The sequence below is a fragment of the Amphichorda felina genome (assembly GCF_050947745.1).
Source record: "Amphichorda felina strain 45539 chromosome Unknown scaffold_1, whole genome shotgun sequence".
In the NCBI taxonomy this organism is placed as follows: Eukaryota; Fungi; Ascomycota; class Sordariomycetes; order Hypocreales; family Bionectriaceae; genus Amphichorda; species Amphichorda felina.
In genome coordinates this window covers 1633416-1655884 of record NW_028145049.1, presented here as the reverse complement: position 1 = coordinate 1655884, position 22469 = coordinate 1633416, and the positions used below count along the sequence as shown (strand labels likewise).

General features: G+C 53.9%; 7 protein-coding genes across 7 annotated transcripts; 2 read left to right on the top strand and 5 right to left on the bottom strand.

Annotated features, from left to right (window-relative positions):
- Positions 1 to 335: 335 nt before the first annotated feature.
- Positions 336 to 2600, bottom strand: ACO1O0_000533 (glycosyl transferase family group 2-domain-containing protein; the record flags this gene model as incomplete). The annotated part of the gene is made up of 3 exons (XM_083190032.1): positions 336 to 1492; positions 1596 to 1821; positions 2004 to 2600. The coding sequence occupies 3 exons, from the start codon at positions 2598 to 2600 to the stop codon at positions 336 to 338; spliced, it is 1980 nt and encodes a 659-aa protein (XP_083053891.1).
- Positions 2601 to 6424: 3824 nt separating this feature from the next.
- On the bottom strand, positions 6425 to 7222 carry ACO1O0_000532 (Fms-interacting protein-domain-containing protein; the record flags this gene model as incomplete). Its single annotated transcript, XM_083190031.1, has 3 exons — positions 6425 to 6466; positions 6541 to 6784; positions 6873 to 7222. The coding sequence occupies 3 exons, from the start codon at positions 7220 to 7222 to the stop codon at positions 6425 to 6427; spliced, it is 636 nt and encodes a 211-aa protein (XP_083053890.1).
- Positions 7223 to 7971: 749 nt separating this feature from the next.
- Positions 7972 to 9664, bottom strand: ACO1O0_000531 (uncharacterized protein; the record flags this gene model as incomplete). The annotated part of the gene is made up of 2 exons (XM_083190030.1): positions 7972 to 8853; positions 8921 to 9664. 2 exons carry the CDS (start codon positions 9662 to 9664, stop codon positions 7972 to 7974), a joined length of 1626 nt encoding a protein of 541 aa, XP_083053889.1.
- A 1137-nt stretch (positions 9665 to 10801) lies between these two features.
- Positions 10802 to 13806, bottom strand: ACO1O0_000530 (uncharacterized protein; the record flags this gene model as incomplete). The annotated part of the gene is made up of 4 exons (XM_083190029.1): positions 10802 to 10857; positions 10905 to 11366; positions 11422 to 13617; positions 13674 to 13806. 4 exons carry the CDS (start codon positions 13804 to 13806, stop codon positions 10802 to 10804), a joined length of 2847 nt encoding a protein of 948 aa, XP_083053888.1.
- A 2136-nt stretch (positions 13807 to 15942) lies between these two features.
- ACO1O0_000529 (uncharacterized protein) lies at positions 15943 to 17105 on the top strand (the record flags this gene model as incomplete). Its single annotated transcript, XM_083190028.1, has 2 exons — positions 15943 to 16177; positions 16525 to 17105. The coding sequence occupies 2 exons, from the start codon at positions 15943 to 15945 to the stop codon at positions 17103 to 17105; spliced, it is 816 nt and encodes a 271-aa protein (XP_083053887.1).
- A 362-nt stretch (positions 17106 to 17467) lies between these two features.
- On the bottom strand, positions 17468 to 19649 carry ACO1O0_000528 (multicopper oxidase; the record flags this gene model as incomplete). Its single annotated transcript, XM_083190027.1, has 5 exons — positions 17468 to 17612; positions 17725 to 17950; positions 18044 to 18620; positions 18716 to 19210; positions 19296 to 19649. 5 exons carry the CDS (start codon positions 19647 to 19649, stop codon positions 17468 to 17470), a joined length of 1797 nt encoding a protein of 598 aa, XP_083053886.1.
- Positions 19650 to 20529: 880 nt separating this feature from the next.
- Positions 20530 to 21839, top strand: FTR1 (FTR1 family protein; the record flags this gene model as incomplete). Its single annotated transcript, XM_083190026.1, has 4 exons — positions 20530 to 20685; positions 20767 to 21209; positions 21293 to 21491; positions 21594 to 21839. The coding sequence occupies 4 exons, from the start codon at positions 20530 to 20532 to the stop codon at positions 21837 to 21839; spliced, it is 1044 nt and encodes a 347-aa protein (XP_083053885.1).
- Between the last annotated feature and the right edge of the window lie 630 nt (positions 21840 to 22469).

Below are 22469 nucleotides of genomic sequence, written 5' to 3'. Positions count from 1 at the left end.
AATGTAGTAGACCAGCCGTTTGACACCTAATGCCTAATGTGTCCCCAAACTCCGGTCTGTATCGCGCCAAAACCCCCTCCCAAAACCCCCTTGCCGAAAATTTATTATTATGTCCATGCCGATGCAATACCGAGCATGTGAACAAGACCAAACGGTAATAACCGACCTCTTTATACACATGCGCTTCGAGACCCATCGCAGACCTAGAAACGCCTTCTTCCAAATCAACGTTCAAATGCACAGAGAACTGAATAGTTCCGAGGCTAGACGGGGTCGGAGAAAATCCCAAACCATCACCCTGGCCTGGAGTGCTGGAGATGACGCAGCGGGGCCCATTACGCCATGGAAGCAGCCGCATCGTGAACAGATCGCGCGTGCTGTCGCGTGACCTTCTTGCTGACCGTGTATACCAAGTTTATCGTCCAGAAATGTGATATCTCTGCATGCAGGCAGGGAATCGAGCCGTACAGAGGAGCCACCAAAGGAATCATGGCGTAGTCGGTCCAGTTCTTCTTTATAGACCGGTGGGAGAAGCACATGCCCTCGTGCAGGCCAGCTTCCCTCATCTCCTTCTCACGGGTAGTCACGCAAATGTGGTGGTATCGCTCGTAGAGGCAGATATAGCAAGCCACGGCCATGAAACCGATAGCCCGCAAGACACCGCACCAGCTGATCAGCCATCGCAGGTTGTCGACGTCCTCCTTGCCCTCTGTGACCCACAGGAAGAGAGTTGAGGCGACGACGAGAATCGTCATGTGAACGGGCATGATATGGGCCTCGAAGAGCCTATGGCCTATGTAGAAGATTTTCTCTAGGTGAGGCTCCTTGATCGTTTCCTGAGTAACGTCGGAAAAGACACCACTCTCGCGGGGGTGCTCAGGGGTCCCCTCGATACCCACCTGGCTGTCGGGAAAGTACAAATCCGAGTTTTCACCATGAGACCTGTGCAGCGGACGGAAAGCCCTGGTCGTCTGCTTCCTGTTGTGCCACATCTCGAAAGCCTTGCGCATGGCGAAGCCGCTGTCGAGGGCACCCCACATGTGCCGGAGAGCCTGCTTATAGCGGGCCTTCATATCGACAACGACGCCACGGATGCCCCCCTTGCCATCACCAGCGACGTTGCTCTGGCTGACGGGGCTCAGGATGGTACGGCAGGTGAGGTTGCCATTGAGAGCGAAGAAGCACTTGACGTACATGTGAAGATCCTCACCAATCGCCTCAGCATCGCAGTCCCAACCGCCAACTCGGTCGACCAGTTGCAGAGAAAGGGAGTAGACCGAGGTGGGCGGCGCAATGGATGATCCACGGTAGAGGCCGGACATGCCTCCGGCACTCCAGAGGATGTCGGCCACACGGACAATTGCAGGGACATTGTGGGCGTTGCGGTCAAAGATGATGGGGGCAGCGTAGAGAGTTGTAGAGGCCGTTTCGGGGTGAGACAAGTGCATGTCAGTAAGCAGGGCGAAGTAAGTGGAGGCGAGATGACTGTCGGCTGTGGAATTTAGGTTAGCGGACCTGAAACAGGTTCAAAGGCAAGTGCTGACGCCTAGATCAACCGATCAACCGACGCAGCGGGTAATCTCAAACACACTTACCATCAATTCCTGTGACGATGACGTTCTTCCGGGTCTCAGTGGGGTATTTTGCGCTGAGCTTGCGAGCAGCCCAGCCCATGTTGCTGCCCTTGCCCGCAGCCTCACCCTCAATGTCCGAAGGATGGACAGTGTAATCGATGGAGCGAAACTTTCCGGCGAATTCCTTGATAAGACCCAGGGCCTTTGATTCGCCATTTTCCTCGCGCTGTTCCATTCCGAGGTAAACCTAGTGCTCCATGTTAGTTCAACCTGGACCTGACTAGCAACAGTCCCAAGCCACTCAGGACCGCGTGGAAACTCTAAATAGAGTGATGGCAACGGGCCGCGCAACCGCACTGGATGGCCAGACGTGGGGTTGGACGCTGGACCAAACTACCACACGTCCTCGCAATAAAAAGGAGGTCTTACATCGTAGGAGCTGTACGCTTGGGGGTGCGACGCTAAAACCTCGAGCGTCTCCTTGAGGGTGTCCACCTCTTCCTTGTAATTGGGAATGACAATTGCGTGGATGACGGGTTCAGCCTTGGGGTACTCCTCGGCGTCCGTGTACATCTCGATGCCGATGTCGCCGGCTTCACTGCTCGTCGCAGTAGCCAAACCATTATGCTCGGAGGTGAGGGTTTCCGAGCTTGAGACTGAGGCGCAAGAGGTGCGGCGGCGGAGGGCTCTGGACGAGATGTTCTTGAGAGAGTTGCGAGTGGTGCGGCTCAGAGTCTGGGTCAAATCCCAAACTGCCCAGGAGGCACGAATGGGGAAGATGGCGATGGTGAGATGGACAATGAGGCAGTAGTAGACGAAGATGTAGGTCCAGATGCCGGCGCCCGAGGTCGAAGTGGACGAGTACACTGTCCCCTTTGGCGTCCCTTCCGTCGTCCCATTATGCTCGAGCTTGTAGCCATGGCGCTGAAGTGTCGATTCTTCCGTGATAACATAGTAGCAGAAGGCGATGAGCAAAATCATGCTCAGGCCGCCAACCCGTCTTGAACACCACGCGAAGAGGCCCATTGTCGCAGTCGTAGAGTTGTCCTTGGAGTGGGGGGATAAGACGATGTGCGCACTGGTGGGGGTGGCCAGCGGCGACAAGAACAACGGCGACGGCGGCGACGGCGACGACAGCACGAGAAGGCACGGCAACTGGGCCCTTTAGGGAGAGACAGGTCGAGTCCGGTCGAGGTCGATGGCGAGGGAGAGAAATGAGAGAAATGGAGAGGCGGCGTGAACGAAAGAGAACGAAAGGAGCAAGGCGGGAAAGGGGACGAAAAGACGGGACAGGGCGTTACGGGGGGGGGTTGTTTGAGTGAGAGAAAGCCAAGCCAGCGCAATTGGTACAGCCCAGGGGTGGAGTTGGGTACAGCCAGCCAGGGACAGATATTGAGGTTCCCAGGGGACCGGTGGAAGCTCCTGGGCTCCAGAACTCCAGGTCCTGTTTCGTGACCGCCAGGGACTCCTGAAGCTCCTGGTGGCGCTGCTGCTGGTGCTGCACACTCATGGAGCCCATGTATTCCACGTCGCGACAGCGTACCAGCTACATAGTACATTACTAGTACCATGTAGCAGAGGGTGATCCCCTAGAGGAGACTAGCGTAGTCTGAACAGGGGAAAAAGTGGGAAGCAAGTGACGGCCAGCCCACTGTGCATGTGGCCCCCACCTGGGCCTCGATGTGGGTGACGACTTCTTTGTTAGCCGTCATAGCTTCTCAATTGGCTGCCTCCCGCTCCTCACCAACTTGACCCCAAGGAACAGCGGCGTAGGATGCCAACGCGACAGAGTGCCAGTACTCTTGTAAAATCTGCTTGAAAGGAGATAATACCCTAGAGGGAACTCCGTGGCTTTACTCACGCTAATTGGGTGGTGGGAAACAAATGTTTACTATGTATTTGTATGTACTCTTGCTGGCTCAGGGCTCGACATGCAGTTGGCAACGGTCCCGGATTAGGTACCCGAAATCCAAGATCCATTCAACACGAGTAGCATAAAATGGGAGAAACCCAAACCCCGGCCTGAGGTCTCAAATTCGCACCGGGGCACGCACGGCTGGCGGGCCACTAGTCCATTTGGTTCGTCTTGGCTAAGTTGGCTTGCTCAGCCTCTGATTGAGTTCGGCTTGGCACGTACCGCGCTATGTGCTAAGCAAAAGGCTTGTGTCAGCTTAGCCTCCAAGTCGCTGTCAAATTCTCCATTTTCCAATTGGTGACATCGTGTGTTTCGACACAGGCTGCCTCTCGCTATTATTACCTAGTGCTCGTAATAACCGAGACCGACACTGAACAGCCACAGCGACCAAAATCCTCCCATATTCCACACTGGTGGCTTGCTGCTTAGGAAATGGCACATGAGCCGTCAGCTCGCCTTACTATGCTCATCACATCGAGATAGTCCAACTCTCAGCACAGCAATCCGGCCTCTCACCCATGAGGTCAATGCATGCATTATAAAAAGGAAGATACTACTAATACTGCTCGTGCTACGTACACAAAACAGAACCAGACAAATCTTCAGCGGAATACTAGTTTGTACTCCGTACTCGTAGTACCTACTGAGCACGGATTATCCACCTTACGCGCGACAGTCTCACGTGGGGCGGTTGGTTGGAGCACAGAGTCGACGAGTGACGTCGGTTCCCCAACCATGACCTAATAAACCCAGAACTCCCGACTCTGAACTAGTAAGGAGGAGACGGAGAAATATTGCCCTGTGGTAGTGAAGAGGCGGCCGGGTACGAACCCGCACTCACCCGTGAATTGGTACTTAGCCGAAGGGAGCATATAACTACTAGGTAGTATTCGTACCTAGGGTGGCTTGAGTTATGAGTACGTATGCCAACACGTATCCGTACTCACCAGCGATAAGCTGAAACCGTCCGTGGCTTCTGATGCCAAAGCCGCCCGGAATGATATCACGACTTATTATTACGATTTATCACGCGATCAGCAGATATTACTACTAGTTCTAGGCACAGCTTCCAGACTCTGTCGGCATTCGTTGGATGACAGGCTCCTGAAATCTCCCTGTTTCCTCGTCTCGTCTCGCGCAGGTCGGCGCCTGGTGCGCCCCTGTGCGGGCTACACCCGTCACTACGGACACCTAGTACTACTGCGGATACTAGTACTAGCAATGCGAGCCGTCGGCATAACTCCTTTATAGATTGCATAAAGCCGAGCTGTGCGAGTACGGAGGGAGACGCCAAAAGACTCCTAACTAAGTAATATATCGGGGCCTCCTAACATCACTATACTGAAATACTGTGTGTAGCTGTTAGTAGACTAGGCCTGTATCAAGTGCGTTGTTTTGGTGCCTCCGTAAGTAGAACCTCCGTAAGTGGAACTCAATTCAATTTGGCACATATTAACCGTCATCGGTTTGGGACATTGCTACTACGAACGAGTAGATCACCTAGGCCGAGAACACGGACATATAGATAGCCGTAGGAATTGCAGCGCGGGGAAAGCGAGTTGCGAATCGTTCTCCCCGCGACGAATAGTTCGAGAGTCGAGACCTCCGAAACGAGTCAGCACTTATACTTTACGTGTGGCTGTGTCGAGGCAACAAAGTAGTTTCGACCGTTGACATAATAGTACCACTACTCGTAGTTTTACTACCTAAGTAGAGAGGGCCGCGTAATATTATTGTGGCGGACGAGAAGATGGTGACGACTCCAAGGCCTTACACAGGGTCATCCGCGATTTGCACCTACCAAACTAAGGTCTTTATGCAGGTAGACTCTTAGTACCACTGGTCTGTAGATCCTATCCTTGTCCACACATGGGTAGATCTGGTACGGGGATTGGTTGGAACACCGGGGCTGAATGTTGTGCAGTTATGCTATGCACATCTGTCACCCATTTGGCAACACAACTTCTGCACATTCGCATCATAGGTCTACACAACCAAGGCAAGAGTGTCTGCAGAGCACCTTGGCGGAGACGATCATGAGTTAACGTTGCCGCAGCGCTGATTATGATCTCTTCGGAGCTCTCTTCCTACCCAACCCAGCACTCGTAAAACAAAGAGTTTGAGTGGTTTTCGTCCCCCACGGCTCTAATCTGACCGTCCCGTTTCCCGTTGTTCTCCCTCCTCCCGTCGGCCGCGCGGCTGCTGCAGTGGTGCACCTTGAACCCCTGTGCAATTTGCTGTCGTACCATCGAGCCTCATTGGCCTATTATGACCCACCTGGGAAATGAAGATTTTCAAAGGTCTCTGGACTTGGGGGCTCACCAACAGTTTGCGGACCATGTTGTATCGCTACATGCCGGTCAACCAGTTGCAAATCCCACATGCCGGTTGATGGAGCTTCTGATACTTCCCAACTCGGATACTACTCCGTACGAAGGTACGAAGTAGTATTACGAGTACACTTTACGCGAATTTGCGAACTAGCCACGACTTTTGAGACTCATCGTGATTTGCTCACCGCCCTAGGCACCTGGCCACAGGCCCATGTCAATAATACTCGGCCTGAGACGTTTGAAACGGTTCAACTCTGATGCCTGCAGTCGAGTGAATGCCATCAAAGCCCTGCTCTTCAGAGATGCCCAGTTTGCCAAACAGCACGTGAAGCGAGGTAATGCATTTCGGTGTCTTCTTAGGGTATCGTGAATTCGTCATGTATCCGTTCCAAACCTCCCACCAACGCCCGTCCATCCTAACGCCAGCCGTTTAAGTGTTGTACAGGTGTCCATGATATCGAACCAGCCGGGCTGCGCTGGCACTTTGTCCGATCTGCTTCTTGCAGTGATGGTCCCCAGCCCTCCGAGCAATGGGCATGCCACCCGAGAGGTAGTCATTCATGGGGAACCGTGTCCTCGGCATCTTATGCGTTCTGTGGCCCTCAAGCCTCCTTCTCGAAGAGCTTTTGGATCGGTTTCGCCGCCTGTTCGACGTGTTAGCGACCTGATCAAAATACGACTGGTGTCGGTGATGCGGTAGGGAGGAGGCAGAACGAACGTCAATAAACTTCTCCAGGTCATTGTCGAGGTTGGCCAAGTCCTCCTTCCGGCGCTTGTTATCCGCAATGAGCTTCTGCTTGCGCTTCAGCAGCTCCTGGCGCTGTTGCTCAAGGCCCTCGCGCTCCGCGCGCTCGTGGTCGATCCGCGCAAACATGAGCTCGTTCTCGTCATCGTTGGCATGCTCGGGGAACTGTGCGAGGAACTCCTCCACCGAGATGAGAGGCAGTTGTTGGTATTTGTGGCTGCAGTACCATAGGGGTCAGTCTTGTCTGCGTCGGTCGCCCATGGTAGCAATGGGTTTAGGGAAGGGTTGGCAAGCCAGGCACATACTCGTAGCTTTCACAGGCTGTAATTTCATTCTGGAGATGGCGCTGCTCGTAGTAGAGGTTCTGGAGTTGGAGATGTAGCCGGTCGACCTCTTGCCTGGCCTCGGCCGTCTGGGCCTTGGTCTCGCGCGCGGCGAGGGTAGCGTGGCGATGTAGCCCGCGCAGCTGTGCGATGCTGGAGAGAAAGAGGGTCTGCTGCTTCGCAATCTCGGCCCTCTGCGCTGGCGACAGAGGGGTGCTGCCGTTGTTCTTCTCGGCGAGGCTGATGAGCGTGCTGGCCTGTTCGCGTCCCTGGCTCGAGATTTGCAGGGCCGAGGCCAGGATCGGATCGGTGACGAGTTTGTCGACGGCCATGGTGCCGGTCCCTTGGCGGATGCTGGCCGCGGAGAGGAGAGCTAAAAAGACCTCTTTGACGAGAGGTTGGTTGATAGCGGATGCTTGACTTCGACCACCGACGAAACCGAGCAAAGGTTTCTTGTAGGGGTGTTTGGGTGCGTACGAGTGCGGATGCCCTAGGTGGTCTGGTGGGCGACAGAAAAAAGGTAGGACTTGACCACCGCGAAGAGAGACGCAGAAGTGCAGGCACCACCCGCTGCAGCAATTTTATCCCGATAAAACAGAGAAGCTCAGAATCAGTGTCTTGTTTGGTTTGAATTTACGCTTTAGTTTTTCATATTAAGTGTGAGAAGTAGACGTTGGCATGGGGTATATATGCAAGTACACTCGAGCTGACTTTAGACTAGAATTCTGGCAGCCATCTCAGCATCTGCGTCACTTTCCCAAATTCTTCTCTCCTACAATAACAGCCACCCAGGCTTATCCATACATCATATGTACATGAAAATGACCATCTCGAGATCGCAGCTTCGTCTAGATATTTGACTTCCTCGTCCGTCAGATGGGAACCGGACAACTTGATGACTTCATTAATCCGGTCGCTCGACTCGAGTCTAGCTACGGACGGGGAAGACGCTGTTCTTGATGCACTGTACTAGTTGGGCCTACTACTGCCACCTTGTCTTGACACCTCTCCTTGACGCCTCTCCCTGGTGAAGCTAGTTCTAGATCCATACTCTCTAGTTGTCTGATCTACTGCTGTAGCATCATGGTCTCTGAAATCGCTGGTATCTCTCTTCCCTCCATTTCGGGCCCCATTTCCTGACAACCAGAATAGCCGGAGTCGCGGCCAAAACGAGGAGCCCAAGGAACATGTAGGTGAATCCGTACCCCCAGGCGTCGATGATGTACTGCACAACAGCCGTCCCGGTAGCACTGAATGTTGCTCTCGTTAGGTTGAACGACGAAGCCACTCTCCCGGGGCTCATGGGATACAGGTCGACTAGGAGCGTCGTCAGGATGGACATGGGTCCCGCCACGCCCATGCCGGAAATAAACAACACAATCAGGGGCACCGCCAGGTTCGTCTTCGCCGTAACGACCCATCCCCATATTATAGTCGTGGCGATGGCCACGAACGTCGACGGCCACATGAGATCTAGCCTGGCCCTCTCGATGGGGAACTTGCGCAGGTCCTCGCCCTTCTTCTTGTCAGGCGTCACGCCGATGCTTCGGGCGACCCGCGCGTAGTTCCAATTCAGCAGCCTCCCGGAAAGGATGGAACCGATGACGGACCCCACCGCGTAGGGCATATAGCACAGGCCGACCTGGAGGTCGTTGAAGCTGTACTGGTGGCGGATAACGTCCTGGAGGGTCACGAGCATGGCGTAGTTGACCATGACCAAAAGGGATATGAAGAACAAGAGAGGCCCCACGTCCTTCTCGAAGATGATCCGCACCGCTGCCCAGATATTGGGGATGGGGATCTTGAACGGCTTCTTGTTCTCCTGGGTCGGATGCGGGGTCTGCGTGGCGGCTTCGGCATCTGCATCCCTATCCTTCACGTGGCGCCATTGCCATGATGATGGCAGTGACCAATTCGCTTTCGGGGGAGGGATTGATCCATTTCCAACTACGTTCCTTGCCGTCTAGAATCCAACAAGTCGGTCAGTATTTGTTTCCCCATACTCATCCCAAACGCGAAATTCCACATACCTCTGGCACAAACGGCAGATAGATGGCCAGATAGACACCCGACGAGATGACGAGAAACCAAAACAGGGACCGCCATCCCAGATACTGGGCCAGGACCCCACCTAGGACCGGGGCCACGGCCGGCGCAAACATGACGCTCGCCTGGACGGCCGATACGTACCCGCCCCTCTCGGCGCTCGTTACCAGGTCCCCGATGACGGCGCTACCTATAGCTACGGTCGCGCTGCTGCCCGTGCTTTGTATGGAGCGTAGCACCATGAGCGCGGGGTAGCTGTTCTGTAGAGCGAGTCCGATGTTAGCACCGAGGTAGATGGCAAATGTGAGCATGTAGACGGGGCGGCGGCCGATCTGGTCGCTCAGGTCGCCAAAGAACAGGGGCGCAACGGCCTGCATGACCTGGTACATGGTGACGGTCAGGTTGATGTCGGCGATGGAGCGGTGGTAGGCCTCGGCGATGGGGGTGATGGCTGGGAGGTATATGAAGGCGGACAGCGGCGAGAAGATGGCGCTGAAGACGGTCATGCATATGATGAAGACCTTCATCTTTGGCGGGAAGACGGAGTGCACGGGGTGATCTCCTGCGCCGCCATCTGGGCTGTCGCCATCTGGGCTGTCGCCATCTGGGCCGACGCCATCTGTGTTGGCCTCGGGAGGTTTATTCTGGCCAGGGCACTGTCTCTTTTCGGCATCGTTCTCATTCAAATCCTGTCGTGGATTCGACTCGGCCGGTGTAGTGGTTGTCATGGCTCTAGTGGGCTGACACAAGACGGTAGGGTCATTCTCTACCTGTGGAGGTACTCACAGTATTTATCCTAGGATAACGATATAATTTCTATGTCAACACAGCCAGAACTAAGCCACGACTGGCTTGAGAAAGTCTGACGATGGTGACGATGGGGACGATCAATGATTCTACTAATCATTCATTGCCTAGGTACCTGCTTAATGTAGGTCGATGTGCGCCGATTCGGCACCGACGCACCCCAGGTACTACCGTATTAGTCCTTGGGTTTTTATACTCGTAATCGCAATGCCCCATATTTTATACCCTATAGGCTATCATGTCAACTAATATTATGGCCTTTGGCGCATCTTTATTTTGAAAGCACGGATCATGTAATGAAGTCGGGGTCGAATCAGCATACCTATGGTAGAGCTACAGGCAAGTAACGCCCACTTCTAGCAAAGTAGTAAGACGACTGCTCCTAGTGCGATGACAAAAAAAACGAGGATCAATACGGTAGTAGTGGTCGTATAACAACCTACATAGGTACAGTACTAGTAGATCATATGATCATTAATTGTAGTACTAAGGTGTCATACCTCGTAACATCCGGTACTTCGTACTGGCCGCTGTATACGTACTGGCGTCGCATTTTTGCGACGTACGGTAGGTAATTAGACGGATGATGACGACGAACGCGCAGAGGTATTATGCAGAGATATCTGTTGAGTCCAGATTGATATAGCCAGGTCACAATTAAACGCCCTCTTGTCCAAGACATAGATTGACACTAGATGCTTGTTCCTCCTTAGTATACATGCCGTGCCCCTCCTGATGAAGGGCGACCAGGCTCCTGCTCCTGCGGGCGATAATACTGCGTATTTCCATACATCCGGGGGTCAGGTGAGTCAGGCGAAAGGAGGTGCCCTGGCATGCTTCCACCTTGCGATGGCGGATATCCTGACCCAAAAGATGACTCTTGACGAGGCCGAGCGGGAGTACTAGGGCCATAGGCCACAGCATCCGGGTGCTGGCTATAGTAGTCAGCCTCCTGCGGCCTTTCAGGCGCCATCATGGGGCTGGAATGTCCAACTGGGGGGAACGGCTGCTGAGGGAATCTATATGGCGATCGAGACCTCGGCATCTCCTGTTGGCCCTCATACCGCCGAGGGGGATGGCGACTCGATGGTCCCCGAGTCGGTATTCCTATCCTCTCTGCTCGCTCATGGGCAATCTCTTCCTCATTCTTACGATGCACACCAAGCCTATAGTTGGCGTAGTCGTTGATGGCTTGGAGGATCTGCTCAAAATGCGTCTTACCGAGGTACTTTTGGGACCCTTCTGGCTCAGCGGTAGTCCTTTGATATGCAAGCGATGTCGCAATTTGGAAGGCGTTGCGGATTTGACGACCATTCCACCACGGCACTGAGGAATTGTTTGGATTATTTCGAATATGATCCTCGTATTTCTCCATGGCGAAGTCACAGATCTCCTTTTCTTTGATAATCAAGGCGGGCTCTCCTGTAACTGATGCTCGTTGGTTTGCGATCAGTCTGCAGCGACGAATGTTCATCTCGAACAGGGCCCGAGTCTGAGATAGATCGAGGTGCTTGAAGAACAGACTAATGTGTACTCTCGAGTTGAGAGCTTCATCTAGAACGCCGACACGATTCGTGGTCAGGAACAAAACTCCTGGATAGTATTCCAGAGTCCTGAGAAAGACTGTTGTAGTGTTAGTTGGGGATGCTTGGTCTTTGGCTGCACTCAGATGACTTACTCGACACCAGGGCATTTCGCCGGAGACTGTCGTCCATCTTCTCTCTTCGAGATAGGAAAATCTCAGCCTCGTCCAGGAGCAGTACGCAGTCCCAAAGATTAGCTAGGCGGAAGATATCCGAGAGAGTTCGCTCGACGGTATGTGGATCGATACCCAAATCGCCACACGTGATTGGGAAAAGGGGCTTCTTGTGTGCGTATGCCACAGCTTCCGCAGTAGCAGTCTTACCGACTCCTGGGGCACCATGCAGAAGAATGACCAAACCTTTTCCTTTTCCAGGGATGAAATCTTGCTCATAAGACTCGGTCCCTTGGATCTGGAGCTGCCTTTGTATCTGCTTCTTCTGGAAGTGATCTTGTACCATGGAACGGATCAGCGTCTTGTCTTCATCTGGAATTCTCAATTCGCTGAAGGGGTCCGCGATGTCCGCCGGTAATTTGAGAGAGCGGATATCCGCATTGACAAATTTGCGATCTCGCAAAGAATATACGAACAGTCGACCTGGCAACAACGCGAGATCTTCGTCTGTAAACTCTTGCCCTGCGTCCTCGCCTTCGTATTTTCTAGGAACCCCCCCGGCTTCCAACTTGGCTTCAGGATCAACGATGAAGTTGTCCGTCTTGGCAAATTTGTACCATTCGAGTTCGTCGACGTCGTCGTCCTCCACCACAACCTCGGTGATCCTTGATAATTCGTGCGACCGCCCAGTGCTCGACCACTGGATGAGGGGGAAGAGATCGGGCTTCACAGATGGAGACCAAGGATCGCTAGTGTACTGCGATGTGAACGGCTTCCACATGGGATGTCGCTGATACGCCTCCTCAAAGTCAATGATGACATCGCTAGCAATGTACTCAGAAACAATTTTTTTCGTGGGATCGGGGCCCGCCAAACGATATCCGTTAGGGTCGTGTAGAAGAGTCCAGCCCTCGTGTTCAATCGCGCGGTGCTGATACTCCATGAGCTGCTGGAACCTCTTCCCTCTGTCTCGAAGACCATTGATGATGTTGTCCGAGTCTCTCTGGAATCGGATTGGATAGACGTTCAACTTGGTAATATCCTTCTCGCCGTCGAACGGGGAGATGCTAAACTCACTTTGCACGGCGGCATAGTCGTTGCCGTCGTAATCAATGCGGTATGCCCTAACTTTGAAGTCTTCCGCAATGCCATCATCCTCGCGGTTGCGACGTAGGGTCCCGCCAACGACATCGAGGCTGTCCACAACCCAGCTTGTATCCTCATTCAGCACTAGGTATACCCTCCATAGCCTGCGGCCTGATGGCTGAGACGCTATAACGCGCCCGTGGGCTGTGCTCGAATTTGTTTGGTCAACCTTGCTGTCCCTGCTTTCGAGGATCAAATCGTTGTGGCGGAATAATGACCACAGTTCTGCGAAGCGGACTTTAGTGCGTGTGCTGTCTGTTGATTGATCGAATTTGTGATAGATGGGCAGGAGCTTGTTCCTCACGAACTCCACGTAGCACTTAATCTCCAGATAAGCCTGTTTGGCCGTGCTTGGCTCATTGTTCTCAATCTGGGGTGCCCCGTTTTGGGAGTTTTCTTCTGACCCTGCTTCTTTCTGGTCCACTTCTGAAGGGGCCCCAGTGTCTGGGAAGCTACTCGCAAGCTTCTCGAGTTCGCTCTCCATATAGTCGTGGAAGTGTATAAAGACCTTGAAAGGTCTCAGAAAGGTATGCGGCCTATTCCCTTCCCAGCTCATCTGACCCGTCACCTTTGCCAGAAGCGAGAGCACAGCGGGAGAATTAATGCGAACTCGCTCAATTCGTTCCATATCCGTCTTCCTGCCAGCCTGTGTCCGTTTCGCAGCCTTCTTATTGTCAGCAACGATAAAGTCTCGGCGTTTCTTAGGCTCTAGGCGGTTGAGCTGTTCCTCTTCCATTTCACGGTCCAGGTCGTGGCCTGCCAGGAGCGTCTCGATCGCTGGGATACCTTCATCCGGGGCGTAGCGATTCTTGAAATTCTCCCAGTCGCAGTTGCGCACTTCGGGTAGCCTTCTCATGGTCTGGGAACCGTTGACAAGATTCTTTGCAGCCGCGTCACGGTTCTCATTCTGCTTGACCTTGTCCTCGACAGTGACCATGCGACGGGTCAGGTCTTGGAACCAGTCGAAGGCAACTCCCTTGACAAGCCCATCTTTCATGATCCGCTGATTCCATGGCGCGTCTGGCACGTGGCCTGTAGGGCAAAAGAGTCAATACCTCGGATCTTCACTCGATGTTGACATGCCTCACCAGCAGCAGACGTCTCTCGTGAGGTCGGAGACGGAGCTCTGGACGTGGAATCCTCGGCATCATCTCGTGCTTGTTCTTGCCCAGGCCGATTGGTCACGGAAACTCCTGCTGTGTTTGGTGTAGGTGGTGCCATGGTCTCGGCGTCTGGTTGCGCTTCAAGGGAACCTTGCCCTGTATCCGGCGACATTGTGACGCCGCCCCTAGAAGTAGTGCGTAAGGTGTGATTTAGTGGATTTAATGAACCTTCACTTGTAGGTGATGTACTACTTAATCAAGGAATGTTAGGAGAAAGAGTTGGACGTTGAAAGTTGGCGAGAGGGCTGTTCTAATTATCTAGCGCATTGTAATTAGATGGCTGGCAGTTGCAACTTGAAAGGTTGAGATTGCGGGGATGAAGTGGCACAATCCGGGCTCGTTGCAGCCTCTTATTATTGAGGCCGGTGGGCCATTCACGAAGGAGCAGGTCAGCTTACTACGCAATGCAGCAGTTGATCCATTTCAGCCGTAGGCGCAGCATGCGAACCCCAGAGAGTTGTATGGGGCTGGCACCTCTGCCGCTGTCATGGCCACTGGATGAGTCCTGTTGCCTGCATGAATCCATCTGTACCTACGAATAGGCGCTGCGCCCCTTGATGCAAAGCGCCTGAGAGCCTAGGTGGCAAGCCCTGACTCCCCGAGAAAGTCCAGGGAGATGGTCAGTGAGCCCAGAAAATGGATAGTTATGCAAGATGGGAGGTAAAGAGGCTGCACTCCTGTTTTGGACGCCTCATCTTTGACAAAATACGTATTTAAGTAGGTAGTGGCTGGCCAGAGAAAGTCCAAGACGAAAATGGATTTGTAAGAGGCAGGTTGCAACTAGGCTGTTGCTGTTTTAAACGCCTACTATCTGCATAGCTGGCTATCAGGGCTTCTAACTGGCCAACTCTGCATCCATCCTAAAATGGTCGCCACCAATTGAACCCGTCCTACATTTGGAGAAGGAGGCACCGAAATATGGCTACCTAACCGCTGAGTCTTCACTCCTCAGTCAGCCGACTCGGCTATCCAACGACCCAGACCATCTTCAGCGCTGCATCTTGATCGCATCTCACGTCTCTGTAGATTGATGAAATGACCATCGCCCTCAGGTGGTCGAATCCTTCCCCAGTTAAGTTGCGATACAAGCTCCGCGTCCCGCCTCTGCTCCTCGGGACTGACCATCCTCGACTCGGGGACCCGGGGTGATGAGGCCAATCTGGGGTCATGTTCAGCGCCAACGAGCGCAACCTACCGTACTCTTTGCGACAGCAGATGAGCCTCAAGCACGAGGTTTCCGTATATGAGTCTTGGTGGAAATCAAGTCGGTTTTCCAATATGGCAACAACAACTCAGCTAGCACCACCAGTTCACGATCTCGGCGTGGTACCCATGATCGAGGAGGCAGACCGAGCGTGAGCGCCAAAAACCACTACAGAGAGGGTCACCCGCTAATTTTGTTTGTAAAGAATGCTGAGAGATGCAATACAGAAGTACCTGGAAGAGGACCCAGTCGAGGGGACCTTCTTGGTCACTGTCGACGTACATGAGTTTTCATGGTCAAATGTTCTCGAGGAGCTGAATCATGCAAAGTCCGCTTACGAGGACAAAGCCACCAAGAACGCCATCCGGAGATGTTTTCGTCACGGTTCGGGCATGCATCGAAATCTGAAGCCTCTGGCAGAAGCTATCCCCCAAGACAATGGAATAGGTCTCATAAAGGGGGGGCTCCAAATTGTCCTCAACGTGAGTATAGCCACGTGCTGTATCATGGCTCTCATCATTCAACCGCTGACATGTGGCTACCTATTGAAAGGCTGTTCAACGACGAACGCAAACCTGTCAAACCATATTCGACACCTTTGAGTCGATACCGCGACGGATCCTACATGCAGAATTTCTACAAAGAGCACACCCATCCAACAAAATCTTGCGCAGCGCTATTGAAACATTCTACTATGAGCTTATCAAATGTCTCCCATTGTTAATCAAGATATTACTGAGAGAAGACCAATCCCGTAAGTATTGTTGCCTAACCGTGCCTGCCTATGACCCAAGGAGAACAGTTGCCTGACAAATGCTGAACTGAAAAATAGGCTGGAAAAAGTACCCCAGGTCTATATATGGAGATTCAAAGAGTGATGTCGACCGCATTTTGAAACCCCTGATAGTGGCCGAAGGACGCCTACAGGAATGTCAGCAAGAACTGATCTCACAGGGCGTAGCAGGTACCTTTGAGCTATCCCAGCTCTCCATGCTCGAGCATCAAGCAACACACGATCAGCTCCAGACCATGCAGCAGGAGATTATGCTGGCCCAAACAGAAATTCACGACGATATGCAGAAGCTGCGGTCCGAGATCCCGAATCTGATCGAGGATGGTGTTAGCCAGCTCAGCCGAGACATACGGAGGGAGATTGATCAGACCATGAAGAACTCACTATATATCTTGTTCCAAGAGAATGAGCGGATTACGGCTATGTTACAAGGTATTTTGTCTGCTATGCCAGAGTACCTCTCCCCCAAGCTCACCACTCTATAGCCACCACAACTGTGGAACTGACGTGGGCCAGTCCGCCTGCAAGTGTGAGATGGGGGTTTATCGAAGGTCTGTGCGACCCGAATGAAAGAGAAGCGCCTTCCCACGACCGAGCGTCTGTCCTCAGGAAATACCATGATTTCAGCTCCAGAGCACTTGCGCGTGCCAACCAGCTTTTCAGCCACCAAAGATTTCGGCAATGGATCGCCACGCTGCACTCGGACATGCTCCTCGTCAACGGCCATTGTGGCAGCAAGACAATGGGCACTACATCGGCTGTATCAGTCTTTTGTGCAGGCCTTATCGAGACCTTCACCGGGCCCGACCAGGAGCATGGGAGAAGCTCCATGTCGCTGCCCCAGTCCCCTCGAATCATCCTGGAGTATTTCAGTGGGCAACACAATGTTGATAGCAGTGGCTTAACGGGGCCACAGGGCATGATGCGCAGTCTGCTGGATCAGTTGCTTCAACAATGGCCTGACGAAGCGCCTCTGAGCTTGCATGGCCTCCGGCGTCCAGAGTATTCGCGGGACTTACCGACACCACACTTGTGTGATCTGTTTGAGGGAGTTGTGAGACAGCTTCCCCGTGACTTTCCGATATGGTGCGTCGTCGACAATGTTTCTCACTTTGAGACCAGTCTGGACGGGTGGGCTGATGAGCTGGCCGATACTGTCGAGTGTTTCTGGCGTTGCGTACATGGGCAATGGGCGAGGCCCGCATCGGCACCTGTCAAGTTTCTGCTGGCCACTGCGAATAGGAGCATGTACATCTGGGAGCAGATTCCACGCGATCACCAGATTGACCTAGTAGATGACCATCTACATATCCAGTCACAAGGACCCAACATCTTCCGTGCTTTGCTGGACGACGACTAGATGAACCAAGCGCAAAAGAGTCGATGATCGAGAAACAAACAAGGACTACAGACAGTGGTTAGTGACTTTCGGGGTCGAGGAACAAGGAAGCAGAACCCGCTTTCGGCCAGGGGTTTATATAATAAATCTTATTGTTCACCTCATATGTTCCGTCTAATGCAGCACCCTCTCTTACTTATCATGGAGATGATTAATGCTGAGTAGGTATGAAAAGGCCGACGTACGTCGTCTTGGAAACGAGATACCCCAACCTTTGTTTTTCCCGATGCAGAACCTTGCCATAGGCTGCTGCTATCGTATGAATAAATGGTTTAAATCATGTACAAATTTCTATTATTCTCACGCCTCTTGAAACCATCACCCTAATTACTACTATTGGAACCAGTGTTTAGATTTTCGTCCTCGTCGTCGTTACTCATAATCCCGCTGCTCGGCTTGTCGGCATTCTCGCCAGGATTCATGCCATACCAACCCACGACGGCGACACCGAGAATACCACAGATGCAGCTGAAGACGAGAGCTACAATTCCGCGAGCGGTAAAACTTGGAAAAAGGAAGAAGAAGAAAAAGTCAGACGGTAAAAGTCACACAGGCGGAAGGGGAGGGAAGGAGAACGTACCCTGCAGGCAGGGGAGGAGGGGCCTTGTTCTGGCCGGACAGGTCCAGAAAGTCTTGGGCATTCGCAGCCGCGTTGCCGGTCGTGGGGATGGAGCCCTGGGAGCAGACCTCTAGATGGTCCTTGGGAAGCTCAATGGTCTTTTGCAGGTCGAGCGGCGCCTCGATGAAAGTTGCCATCAGGCCGGATACAACGTGCCACTCGATGTGGCAGTGGAACAGCCAGACTCCTGGGGACAAGGCAATGAGTCAATACTTGTCTTCCTCGGGTGCTTGGTACTTTTACTCAAAATGAACAAATAAAAAATCGACGGAAATCTTACCGGGGTTATCTGCTCGGAAGCGAAGCACAAGGTTGCCGTTCGGCCAGACAACAAGGGTATCCCGCCGCATGGGGACCAAGGGGAAATCACGCTCGGCGACACCGGACTCGGCAAACGTGCCGCCCTCCTCGGGGGCGCGGTAGAGGGCCTGGAAGTGGTGCCCGTGCAGGTGGAAGGGGTGCCTCCCCGGGTCCAGGTTGTTCAGCACGATCTGCACGACCTCCCCCCTCTCCAGCACGACGGGGTGGGTGTACTCGCCGTAGACGCGCGGGTCGGTGGCCTCGTCCCCGGCGCTGAGGGCGGTCATGAGCGTGGGGACCTTGGGGTGCGTGTAGGTGATGTTGTTGAAGAAGGCGTAGTTTGCGCCGTCGCCGAGGTTGTCCATGGCGACGTCGAGCTGGACGATGCGGTCGGGCTCGGGCAGGCGCTCTTGCTCGTCGTAGGGGACGAGGTCCATGTCGTCGACGGGGTCGAAGCTGTCAATCATCTTGGGCTTGGGAAGGGGCTTTGTGTCGTCGTATACCAGCCATCCGGTGACGTTGTAGTTCAGGTCCGGGGGCAGGACGTCGAAAAGAGTCTGCGTGAAACAGCCAAATTGTCAGCATTCCCTCGGAGGAGGACCCAGGCACGGGGTCCCTATCACAGTCTATAAGGGAAATGATGGCTGCTGACCGTATCCATGCTCCCGACAATGGGAAAGTTGGCATCCGTGTCGTTCCTGGTGGTGAGGAGCACGCTGCAGCGCTGGGCGACGGAGAGGTATATCATGTCCGTCTCCAGGGGCTTGGTGTATACGCCGTCCACCTCGACGACGGACATGCTGTGGCCCTCGAACCAGATGTACTGGCCGGCAAAGGCGCCTATGTTGATGAAGCGCAGGAGATAGGTCTTGCCGGGCTGCACAGGCACGGACAGGTCCTGGGTCTCATTCATGAGGGCGGCCTGGGGGACGGGCTCGGCGCCGGTGGGGTTTCCCTTGGACATGAACCGGGGGATGAGGTTCTGCATCTGGTCGTGGTACCAGTCGGAGACGGTCATGACGAGCTCCTCGTCGTAGTCATCCTTGTAGGGGAAGTCGGGGTCGTGGATGACCAGGGCCCCTCTGAGGCCGTCTGGGTACTGGCTCATGGTGTGAGAGTGGTACCAGTAAGTGCCGGGCTGGTCGATCTAGTAGGTGCCATGGCAATGCCGGTCAGTGGGACACATAATCATAGTAGGCAAGCATAGCATTGAGACTGTATGTCTGGCTCACGGTAAAGTTGTAAGTGAATGAGGACCCTGGCAGGATGGGGCACTGAGACACGTGGGACGGCCCGTCCATGTGGGTAGTGCCGTTCATAAACAGGCCATGGAAATGCAGGGACGTTGACTGGTTGCCCAGGTGGTTGTTGACGTTGATGATGATTCTATCGCCAACGTTGGCGTCTATGCGAGGAATGGGCCATTTGCCGTTGATGCCAATGGTGGGACGGTCGAGGGCGCCGTCCGGGTTTGCGGTGACCCAGGTGATGTTGAAGTCGTGGGAGACGGTGGCAGCAGCAGTCGATGAGGCCAGACAGGCGAGGCAGAGCAGAAGCCGGGAGAGGGCCTTCTGCAGCTGGGCCATGTTGGGAGAGCGCAATGCTGTGAGATGGCCCAGGCGGGCGACGCTGGGCAAGTGTTGATGATTGAGATTGATATTGGCGCGCGTGCCTGGAGGCTGGGACTCTGGGAGTCGCCTCGGTCAAGGCGACAGGGATAATATTAACATGCACCACGATGTATTGGTATTGCCTTTTCCCCACGGGCAGATCCCCCCAAAGGCCGTGGATTGTGAGGGCGAGGGCGAAAACCCTTCTTCCTGGGGTCAACCAGACATGAGCCACATGGTAGGTAGTACACGGGCCAGGAAGAGGAGCAAAAGGCCTCATGGCCCATGGGGGCGCCGGCCCAGGACCGGCAAAAATCGGCGGCTGCAGCGAATCAATCGTCTCACGAACCATTTTTTATCAATCTGATCTGATAATGCCCGGCATAGACACGATGATACGAGACATGCACCGGATCTGCGGTCGGGCGGTGCGCCGCCCACGCGACATTATACACCATCCACACGCCATTCGTTGCTGGCTGTGCCGTATTATCCGTCTTGCCAATGGCATGATTGGCATCCGAGCCAGCCAGGAAGATGGGCCGTCAGGGGGCCGGTCTGGACCCGAGAGAACGTGTTCCGTGGGACCAGACTGATTAGATTGATAGTGTCTCTCCTCGCTTGTTCCCCCCGCGTGTTCCCCCCGACCCGACTCCAAGAGCGCCAGCATCGTCAAGCTCTGCACAGCTTCTCATGTCCTGTACTATGCACATGTAGTCTCCGACTCACCGTATTATCCCGGTCTGGATTTGAGCCTTTTTATTTTTTTTTATATGTTTTAACTTTTTAATCGAGCACATTTCAACACTACTCGCCTCCCGTCTTCCCCGAGGTCTGCAAGACACCTGGAGCAATAATGGCCCCCAACGTCTTTTCGGTCCCCATCTTCCTCGTCGTCTTCCGCGAGACCCTCGAGACGGCCATCATCGTCTCCGTGCTGCTGGCCTTTCTCAAGCAGACCCTGGACGGGCCCAATCGAGATGCCAAGGTCTACAAGAAGCTGTGCAAGCAGGTAATCGCGACTCTCACCCTTTCCCCATTCCATCCCCATCAACCAGCTCTCATATCTGACACACCCAATCTCCCCCCCTAGGTCTGGCTGGGCACTGGCCTTGGGTTCTTCATCTGCCTCGTCATCGCCGGCGCCATCATCGGCGTCTTCTACACCGTGGGCCGCGACGCCTGGGCCGCCCACGAGTACTACTACGAGGGCTCCTTCTGCATCCTCGCCGCCGTCATCATCACCCTCATGGGCTTCGCCCTGCTGCGCATCGGCCGCCTGCAGGAGAAGTGGCGCGTCAAGCTGGCCAGGGCCCTCGAGGCCCCCGTCCAGGGCGCCACCGCGGGGAACCGCGTGAAGAGGTGGTTTGAGAAGTACGCCATGTTCTTCCTGCCCTTCATCACCATCCTGCGCGAGGGTGTCGAGGGCGTTGTGTTCATTGCCGGCGTCTCGTTCACCGCGAGCCCCACTGCCATTCCTCTGCCCGTCGTCGTCGGCTTGATCGTGGGCGCCCTCGTGGGATATATAATCTACAAGTAAGGCGCACTCTCACTACCCCCTGAGAAATGGGTTGAAGAAGAAAAAAAAAAGCTCTGCTAATGCGAACCGATCGATCTAGGTGTGGCTCGCTGGCCAGCATCCAGGCCTTCCTCGTCGTCTCGACCTGCTTCCTCTACCTGGTAGCAGCGGGGCTCTTCTCCCGAGGCGTGTGGTTCTTCGAGGCCCAGGAATGGAACAACCTTGTCGGGGGCGACGCGGCCGAGCTGGGAAGCGGACCCGGCTCCTACGATATTGACCGGAGTGTGTGGCACGTCAATGTGAGTACTGACTCTGCCGAACCGGGCTTGGTCCACGAATAAGAAGGGTCCAAGGAGTGCGTGCTGATCAAGCGTTCACAACTATAGTGCTGCAGCCCACAGCTCAACGGTGGCGGCGGCTGGGGCGTCTTCAACGCCATTTTCGGCTGGAACAACTCGGCCACGTACGGCTCCGTCATCTCGTACAACGTTTACTGGATTGCGGTCGCGTCTGGTTTCTTCCTCCTCAAGTTCCACGAGACCAACGGCCGGCTCCCCTTTGCCAAGAGCAAGGCAGATAAGGCCGGGACCGCTAATATTCAGTCGAGACACGCGCTTCTAGAAGAAGACCAGGCCCGGCCTTCATAATATCAGACTTCCAATCTGTCATCTAGCAGAGTCTCACCTAGCCAATGTTGGAAATTAATGCGTGCATGATTGACTACTCTGCCTCTAACGCCATCCTCCTTTATACTTAGCTTCATGAGTTTGGTCCTCGCAGCAAAGCCTGCCTGCCTGTTGTTGCACCACTGCGCTGCTGCAAGGAAGGACGTGAGGCAAAACGAGGACCAGCGTATCTGTCTCTTGCCTTTACATTGAGGTACCTGCATCTCATACTATCAAGGCAGGAGCTGTACGGTGAGGTCACTAGCACCTCTTACAGTGTGGCAGAAAAACCCAAAAAAAAATCCCACCAATTACCACTCGAGCTGAGCCGTTTGGGGTAGTTATTTTCCCCAATAGGGAAGCAGATCTGGAAGCTACCTATGCTTTGCCCTCCAGTTCAGAGCTTCGTGCAAACCTACGTCCTGTTTCGCCTGATGATGATAAAAAATAAATAAAAAATGATCAAAAAAAACATACAACAGCCGGTATTCGCTGGTCGTCACCGACCCAACTACTAATCAGCCCCTTAGCGGCTTGACTCTGGGAGAGCGGACGGGATCCCGTATTTTCCACTAGGTATGGTCGTATGTGGGAATCATACGCGGAGTAAGG